Below are 9678 nucleotides of genomic sequence, written 5' to 3' on the forward strand. Positions count from 1 at the left end.
TGTGGCGGGCCCTTACCTTACTGTGGTAGAGAGTCCAGCAGGAGGTTGGTGTGGCGAAGTGTGGTAGGAATAAAAACTTACACATTTATTGAAGGAAGGAGATAATGAGAAGATTTGCCTGTGATTGATTTGAATTACCGCGTGTGTGTGTGTAATTCACTGTTTGATCTGCTGCAGTCTCTGACGAGACAGCCAGACGTTACCCTACGGAACGAGCTCAGAGCTCATTGTTTCCGATCTTGGGATAGGTCTGAGACCAGGCACACACCACACACCGGGACAACAAGGTCACAACTCCTCGATTTACATCCCGTACCTAGTCACTGCTAGGTGAACAGGGCTACACGTGAGGAGACACACCCAAATATCTCCACCCGGCCGGAATCGAACCCCGGTCATCTGGCTTGTGAAGCCAGCGCTCTAACCACTGAGCTACCGGGCCGTGTGTGTGTGTGTGTGTGTGTGTGTGTGTGTGTGTGTGTGTGTGTGTGTTCTTATCTGTGTTGTTGTTATTGTTCGTTTTTATTGTTGTCGATGTTTCTGTTGTTGTTCATGTTGTTGTTGTTGTTATTATTATTGTTGTTATTATTATTATTATTATTATTATTATTATTATTATTATTATTATTGTTGTTGTTGTTATTATTTATTCCATTTTTTTTTTAATCGGTGGTTAAAATGACATTATATTATGTTTTTTGACTTACTGACACCTTGCTGACTGACTTACTGACTGACTGACTGACTGACTGACTGACTGACTGACTGACTGACTGGACTTAATCAGTGTCCAGACTAATTTCTGACTAACTTCTTACCTGATAAGCATTATTACAGACTGACTAACTGACTGACTGACTGACTGACTGACTGACTGACTGACTGACTGACTGACTGACTGACTGACTTACGTGTCCCAGTGACTCAGTGGAGGCGAATTTTGTTTGTGACTGGAAATGTGTGTGTGTGTGTGTGTGTGTGTGTGTGTGTGTGTGTGTGTGTGTGTGTTGCAATGATGGCGACGACTCTTCTTGTCATCATCATCATCATCATCATCATCATTCTCTGTAACTTAGGCAAAAGAACACATGAAATATTATGAGAGAGAGAGAGAGAGAGAGAGTAGTAGTAGTAGTAGTAGTAGTAGTAAAGAAATACTTTATTTCAGTGAGACAAACAGTATAATAGTAGTAATAGTAGTAGTAGTAGTAGTAGTAGTAGTAGTAGTAGTAGCAGCAGTAGTAGCAGTAGTGGTAGCAGTAGTAGCAGTAGCAGCAGCAGCAGCAGCAGCAGCAGCAGCAGCAGCAGCAGTGCAGTAGCAGTGCAGCAGCAGCAGTGGCAGCAGTAGTAGTGGTAGTAGTGCAGCAGCAGCAGTGGTAGCAGTAGCAGTAGTAGCAGCAGTAGCAGTAGTAGTAGTAGTAGTAGTAGTAGTAGTAGTAGTAGTAGTAGTAGCAGTAGTAGTAGTAGTAGTAGTAGTAGTAGTAGTAGTAGTAGTAGTAGTAGTAGCAGTAGTAGCAGTAGTAATCATAATAACACAGGAATAATGCTCAAAACAAAAGTAACAAACAGTTCTTAACACAATACAAATCACTAATTACCAACACTAACTTGACTAACTGGCAACACAAGCAACACAAGTCTTCTCTGCAACACTTAACACAACACCACAACACCACAACACCACAACACCACAACACCACTATGCAAAGGTCAACACTCAAACAAGGTCACAATATATCCTTCCTTTTTTTTCCCCTTTTTTTTATTTTGTTTTCTTGTTTTCTTTTCTTTTTCTTTCTTTTTTTCTTTCCTGTCTCTAATTTAACGCCATAATGAAAGTTTTTTTGGCAGATTCAAGTTGGCTATTAATTTCTTTCTCTTTCTTTTTCTCTCTTTTTTCTTTCTTTTTTTTCTCATTCGTTGACTTATTTTTTTTTTCTCTATTTTTTTCTCATTCATTTACTGGTTATTAATTGCTTCCTCTCTTTCTTTTCTTCTTTCTTTCTTTCTTTCTTTCTTTTTTCTCATTCATTGACTTCTTATTTATTTATTTCTTTTTTCTTTCTCTCTTTTTTCTTATTCTTTGACTGATTATTTATTGTTTTTTCTTTTTTCTTTTTTTTTCTTTCTTTTCTCATTTTCTTACTCGTTGGCTTTTATCTTTTTTTAATTTTTTATTATTTTTATCCTTTTTGTGTTTTTTTATTCTTTTATTGTCTTATTTTCCTTTTATTAGTTTTTATCATTTTTGTCATTCATTTTTATTTTATCTTTATTTTTTATCATTTTTATCTTTTCGTTCTTATTATTCTTTTTTTTTTATGTCCCTTTTTATCCTTTTCTGGTTTTTTTTATCCTTTCTTTATCCTATTCTATCCTTCCCTATCCTGTTTTTTTCCTTTTTTTTTTTACCTGCCTGGGAGACTCAAGACGGTTATTCATTACTTCGTTCTTCCGTTTTTTTCTCTTTTTACTCATTGACTTTTTATATATATTTTTTTTTAGCTATGTAACTTATTCCGTATCATTATCTGAAAACACCCCTCCTTATTTTTGTTTTCCCCAGTGATAAAGACAAATATAGTACTTTCCCACACCAATTATGTTCTATTGTGCTTTTATTTTCCCAGTTATGAATGCAAATATACTAAATACTCTTAAGGTTTGACTAGATAAACTTCAATGAACAGGTACTATAGAGACACGTTTATTACATTACTCCCTCGTGTGTGATGCCTAATTCGCCGTGGTACAGTGGAACCATGCGTGCTTTGGGGTCCGAGGGGTCTCCAAGCGCATGGTCCGAGTGTAGGTTGTGCTTCCTCACTCGGGGCAACGGTTTCCTAGCGGGTGGGCTTTGAGATAGGAGGTACCTAAAAGTATCCCCTTTAGCCCAGAAATTCCCGTGAAAAACCCACATGGAATAGAAAAAATGAATAATTAAAACTCGCATCTTAGCTTAACCCCTTCAGTACTGGCACACATTTTTACCTTAAGAATTATGTACGATTAGACTATTTTAATGACACTACGAAGGGTCTATGGAGGTCAGAAGATTAATGGCCAGAATCTTCGCTATTTTAATCCCCTACGTAAGTTTCTGAAGCTGTATAAAATCACCAAATAATAAGCAAAATGAATATGGAAACGCGTCATGGTACTGAAGGGGTTAAGATGTAGTGTTATCAGATATTGGAGTCTTTTTAACACCTTGAGCAGCGTTGAATTGTGTTAAAAGAATTGGATTGTCTTAAATTAGAGTTAGATTCTACTAAAATAGTTTGATTAACCTCACTGACACTCTACTGAAGCCATAACGATGCTCAAGATGATAACGTTTCAAAATGGCATTAATTAACGTGTCGCAAAATGTCTCAGCTTGTCACAGTGAGTCAGGAATGAGTCAAGAGTGAGTCCAATAATGAGTAAGTCGCTTCTCCTTACACAAACCTTCGCCACACCTTGCTGTTTGTCCCAGTGCTTACCTGAAACAGAGAGAACAGGTGATTAGCAATAGTGAGGTGGTGGTAGTAGTAGTAGTAGTAGTAGTAGTAGTAGTAGTAATAGTAATAGTAGTAGCAGTTCTCCTCTTTTCCTTCTCGTCATCATCATCATTTTCGTAATATTGAGAGAGAGAGAGAGAGAGAGAGAGAGAGAGAGAATATACTAATCAATACTCTCTCTCTCTCTCTCTCTCTCAATCACGAGGAAGAGGAGTAAAACAGTAAGTGAAGCAGTGAATGAGTGAGACAACGAGCTAATACAATGAACGAAGCTTCGATAAACACTTGAGTACGAGGCAGGGATGAGTCTTATACGGCTTTAGTAGGAGGTGTGAGGTGTGAGGGAGAGGTCCATTACTATTACTACTACTATTACTACCACTACCACCACCATCATGACCCTCCCTCTTTTGTCGACCTTCCTCACTCTACTCAGTGTAACATCCGCGGTGAGTAATATGTAGGAGCAAGGTCAGGGTGAGTGGGAGGGAGGGAGGGAAGGAAGGGAGGGAGGGAGGGAGAGGAGGAAGGAAGGGCGCTTTTTTCACGGTCAGAATGAAAGGGAAAGTTAAGTGTGCGTGTGTATGTGTGTTGTGTCACGTTTTGTCATGCCTTTGTCACGTTTTGTGTTTCCCTATCCATGTGTTTGTTTCTTGTTTGGGATTTTAATATTTTTTCCGTGTTTTTAATCATTTCTCACTTAATTAGCGAACTGTAGTGGAAGTTAATGGTGTTCCCAAGAGCGTTTTCATGATTACAGTAATAGTTTTTTTTTTTTCAATATTAACAAGACAGAAAATCTATTACCTACTCACTGTTTCACAAGACTAGTAATTCATAAATCTATTGCCTATACACTTATATATGACTAGTAACTCTTGACCACAGCCACTAACTACCTAACAAACCAGCCAATGGCACAACTACCCCACGTGTAAACAAGAACAACCATGTGTATAGCCTTTGGTCATGCTCCAACCCTTGTGTTCTTCCTTCATTTTGCTCCGAACTTAATTAAACCCTTTATTGTAGCTGCACGTGTTCTTATTTCATACAATCAACTCGCCCTGTTTTAGTTTAATGTTCATAGCTCAGGCTCGTATTCTAAAATGGTTTGCTCTCTCACCATCACTACTTTCCAAAGACTAGTTGAAGATACTCGAGTTTTTAACCCTTTCAGTACTGGGACGCATTTTTACCTTGTTTTAGGTGTGATTAGACAATTTTATTTACATTAGGAATGGTCTATGGAGATCAGTAGATTAATGGATACGGTCTTCACTATCTTATTCCCCCATATAAGTTTCTGAATCTGTATCAAATCACCAAATACTAAGCAGGATGCATATGTAAATACGTCATGGTAGTGAAGGGGTTAAAGGTATTTTTATAGGTCTAGCAAAATTTCTAGTTTATTAAAATGAGTGTCTTGAACTCTGCTTACTATTTCGTGATTTCATACAGCTTCAGAAACTTGTGGGAGGATTGAAATAGTGAAAACTGTGCCCATTAATCTTCTGACCTCCATTGACCCTTCCTAATGTCAATGAGTCTAACTAGAGGCAAATCTCGAGGTAAAAATGTGTCCCAGTACTGAAGGGGTTAAGGTTATTTTTATAGTTCTAGCAAAATTTCTAGTTAATTAAAATGAGAAAATGTCTTGAGAACTCGGCTGATCGTCTCTGCGGCCTTGGAAAATTGTATTGAGAGGGGAAGGCGTTTCTGAATACATGCATCAATCTAGTGTTTTCTTTCAGATGGGGCGGTGGTGGGGAGGCGGTCAAGACGGAGTACAGCACGGAGACAGAGCAGAGAGGAGAGAGTATCTGAGTGAAGGAGACGCGTATGATGACAGTGGCGTGAGGGACATAAACGGGAGGGCCTTGATCATTGAGGTGGCGAAGCAGGTGTTACGGTTACTCCACCAGCACCGACAGCAGGAGAACAGACTAGGGAGGGAAGCAGAGGCAGCCATGACCTCCTCTATCGCCAGAGACTCCGTTAGGCTTGTCGTTATGGGGTTCATGGGTGAGTCACTACAATTTCATCACACGCACGAATTCTATCACCATACCATACACGCGCCTATACATCTGTCACTATACCTTTTCTAAACTGCCACCAGAAGTCTTTGCTAAGCGCACCACGCCATCACACACTCCATCCCACATAATCATCACACCACACACACACTTTCATCACTACACCATCTCACCATAACACTAAACTACCACCACCACCATCTTCAGTGTATTGTATCACCACCACACCATCACACACACACTATCACCACACCACACCACACACCCATCCACCACCACACCACTAAACTACCACCACCAACATTCCCTCAGTCTACCATGTCACCATCACACCCACACTATCACCACACCATCTCACCACCACCACCACCACCACCAGGCTACCACAACGAGGAGCAGTGTCTGGAGCGGGTGGCGTGTGAAGCAGGGGATGTCCTCACTAGATTCTACCCCAGCGCCTCCCTCTTTCTCACCGCCCTGGACCTGGTGGCGCCTCCCAACATGAGGGACATAGTGAGGCTGGCTAAGGATGCTTCACTTGGGGTCTCCTGCGTTGTTTACAGGTGTGTGTGTGTGTGTGTGTGTGTGTAATCGTGACTATTTTTGCTAGTGTTAAATGTTTTACAAGTTATTTATCTCTCTCTCTCTCTCTCTCTCTCTCTCTCTCTCTCTCTCTCTCTCTCTCTCTCTCTCTCTCTCTCTCTCTCTCTCTCTCTCTCTCTCTCTCTCTCTCTCTCTCTCTCTCTCTCTCTCTCTCTCTCTCTGCATTTTCAGGTGTGGTGAAGCTTACTATCCAACTGATAACGAGGTGATTACGTAACCATCTGGGACTACTCCTCCTCCTCCTCCTCCTCCTCCTCCTCCTCCTCCTCCTACTACTACTACTACTACTACTACTACTACTACTCCTCCTCCTCCCCTCTTCCCCTCTTCCTCCTACTACTACTACTACTACTACTACTACTACTACTACTACTACTACTACTACTACTCCTCTTCCTCATCTTCCCCCTCTTCCCCTCTTCCCCCTCTTCCCCCTCTTCCTCCTCTTCCTCCTCTTCCTCCTCTTCCTCCTCCTCCTCCTCCTCCTCCTCCTCCTCCTACTACTACTACTACTACTACTACTACTGTTCCTGCCGGCTCTTGTCATTTATCATCAAAATCGATGTTCTGATGCCAGATTTTCTTTTTGGTTTTACTCAATTTAGGCTAAAATAAAATGAATATACAATTTATTACAACTAAAATATTGCAATTTTTTACCTATTATTTTTAAGGTGTGTGTATTATGTAATGAATTAAAGTTATGTGTCTGTCTGTCTGTCTGTCTGTCTGTCTCTAACCTGTCAAAATATGTGTAGGTATTTGTATTCATCAAGCTGTTGTAACTGAAGCTGTCTGTCTGTCTGTCTACCTGTTTGTTTTTAACCCCTTCAGTACCAGGATGCGTTTTCATATTCATTTTAATTACTATTTGGTGATTTTATACAGCTTCGGATACTTAATGTAAGGGATTGAAATAGTGAAGACTTTGTGCATTAATCTTCTGAACTTCATAGACCCTTCCTAATGTAAATGAAATTGTCTAATAATACTCAAAACTCGTAAAAATACGTCCCAGTACTGAAAGGGTTAATTGGTTCCTGTCTGCTGTCTCGTAACACTCTCTCAACTAGTTAAAAGGGATCAGAGAACATAGATACTGGTCAGTTTTTGCAGTAGAAAGATGAACAGGATGAAAATCATAACTTACTACCTCCTAAAATGATATTGGAAAAAAGACAGATGCGAAAAAGTCAAACCATAAAAATGAACAGGATAGCAAAAAAAAAAAAAGCTTGTTTCCCTAATTAAGATTCACCTTTGATAGAAAAAAAATGAGAAAAACATATGACCACGAGGAAAATAGAAAGCAAAAAATCTAACCAATAAAAACCGTCCTTAATATGAAAAAAAATGAAAAATAAAAACGAAAATGTAGAAAAAATATCACCTAAAATAAAGAAAAAAAATAAAATAGAAAATAATGAAAGAAAAACTAATAAAATAAAGTGCAGAAGAAACATGACCAGAAGCAATAGAAAGAAAAAAAATAAGTAAAATCGAAAATACTGAAGAGAAAAACTAAATAATAAGAAGAAAGAAAACCCCCCCCATTAATGATAGACCTAAGCTGAGAAGCCATAAGAAATAATAGTAATAAAAATCGAAAATATTGGAAGGAAAAAAAAGGAAGAAAATTATTGAAATCTAAAATAGTGAGGAAAAAACGAAGAAACGAAGAAAAAAACACCATTAATAATAGACGTAATTTGAATAGCCATAGGAAAAAATACTGGAAAAAAAATCGAAAATATTGGAAGAAGAAAAAAGAGTTAATTAAAAAAAATATTGAAGAAAAAAACGAAATAGGATAGACGTAAGTTGAGTAGCCATAGACAATAATAATAATAATAAAATCGAAAATATTGGAAGAAAAAAACTTAAATCGAAAATAGTGAAGAAAACCAAAGAAATAGAAAGCAAGAAAACCTCACCATTAATAATAGAAGTAATTTGAGTAGCCATAGACAATAATAATAATATAATAAAATCGAAAATATTGGAAGAAGAAACTAAAAAAAAAGATAAAAAAGAAAAAGAAAGGAAGTAGAAGAAGAAGAAACCTGAAAAAATGGGAAGAAAGACTAACTCACCATTAATGACGGACATAATTTGAATAAACCACAAAAAGAAAGTAAATAATAAAAAAACGAAAATATAGGAAGAAAAAAGTAAAATAAGAAATAATGAAGTAAAAAATAAATAGGAAGAAAGACTAACTCACCATTAATTACAGACGTCACTTGAGTAGCCATAACGAGGCAAAGGAAGACACTGGTGAGGTACATGGTGACTTGGTGCATGATGGTACGTGGGCAGTGAGTGTAGGGGTCTCTGAAGTGACTGATGGTGCAGGGAACAGAGGCGTGTGTTATATAGTTGTGGTGAAGGAAGGCAATGCGTTAGGGCAAGGTCGTGGTGGTGGTGGTGGTGATGGTGGTGGTGGTGATCTGGTAACACTGCAACGCTCGTCTCTTCACTCCCTGCCTGTTTGTCTTCCTGTTCCCACATCACTTCCCCTATTGCCTTCCTCTCTCTCTCTCTCTCTCTCTCTCTCTCTCTCTCTCTGAAACTGCTACTACTTCTGGTGTTACTTTTACTGCTACTACTACTACTACTAAATACTACTGATGCTGCTGCTACTACTACTGCTGCTGCTACTATTACTGCTACTACTACTAATACTACTACTGCTACTACTACTGCTCCTGCTGATGCTGATGCTGCTGCTGCTGCTGCTGCTGTTGCTGCTACTACTACTACTACTACTACTATTACTACTATTACTACTACTACTAGTACTATTACTACTACTTATACTACTACTACTACTTTTGGTTTTACTTTTACTACTTCTACTACTACTACTACTACTACTACTACTACTACTACTACTGTATACATCCTCACCAACCAACAGCAACAGCAACAAGAACAATAAAAAGATAGGTAAAAAAATAGATAAAAACTAACGGAGAGAGAGAGAGAGAGAGAGAGAGAGAGAGAGAGAGGGAGTGTTGACAGTTCCGATAAAAGGGAAGGCTGGTGATGACGACTAATCCTAAGAACACAAAAATGAAAGTCAAGGTTAGCGTATAGTGAAGGTTGAGTGACGGTGGTGGTGGTGGTGATGATGATCGTGACATTGGTGATGATAGTGACATAGTGATCCAGTGATTCAGTGCCTTAGATTTCCCTCTATTTTCATTATCATTATTATTATTATTATTATTATTATTATTATTATTATTATTATTATTATTGTTGTTATTACTACTACTACTACTACTACTACTACTACTACTACTACTACTACTACTACTACTACTACTACTACTACTACTACTACTACTACTACTACTATTATTTTCCTTCCTGAGTTGGGTGCGTTTGTTAAGTAAGAGTCATTTGTAATTCTCTCTCTCTCTCTCTCTCTCTCTCTCTCTCTCTCTCTCTCTCTCTCTCTCTCTCTCTCTACATAACTTAATCATTTTAATTTTCACTGGTATTGAAAGAGAGAGAGAGAGAGA

General features: G+C 38.4%; 1 protein-coding gene across 2 annotated transcripts in view; it reads left to right on the forward strand.

Annotated features, from left to right (window-relative positions):
• The window catches only part of LOC123510275, a 7936-nt gene extending 1463 nt beyond the window's left edge, over positions 1 to 6473 (forward strand). The window contains exons 1-4 of one of the 2 annotated variants that reach the window (XM_045265268.1): positions 3807 to 3952; positions 5261 to 5531; positions 5925 to 6108; positions 6320 to 6472. In XM_045265268.1, the coding sequence (XP_045121203.1) occupies positions 3899 to 3952; positions 5261 to 5531; positions 5925 to 6108; positions 6320 to 6365 (555 nt within the window). In that variant the 5' untranslated portion in view covers positions 3807 to 3898 and the 3' untranslated portion in view covers positions 6366 to 6472. Of the gene's footprint in view, positions 1 to 3806; positions 3953 to 5260; positions 5532 to 5924; positions 6109 to 6319 lie in introns of those variants that run through there. The other variant, XM_045265277.1, reaches the window with a different exon arrangement.
• The last annotated feature ends 3205 nt before the right edge of the window (positions 6474 to 9678 follow it).

This window comes from Portunus trituberculatus, chromosome 3 (assembly GCF_017591435.1).
Source record: "Portunus trituberculatus isolate SZX2019 chromosome 3, ASM1759143v1, whole genome shotgun sequence".
Lineage (NCBI taxonomy): Eukaryota > Metazoa > Arthropoda > Malacostraca > Decapoda > Portunidae > Portunus > Portunus trituberculatus.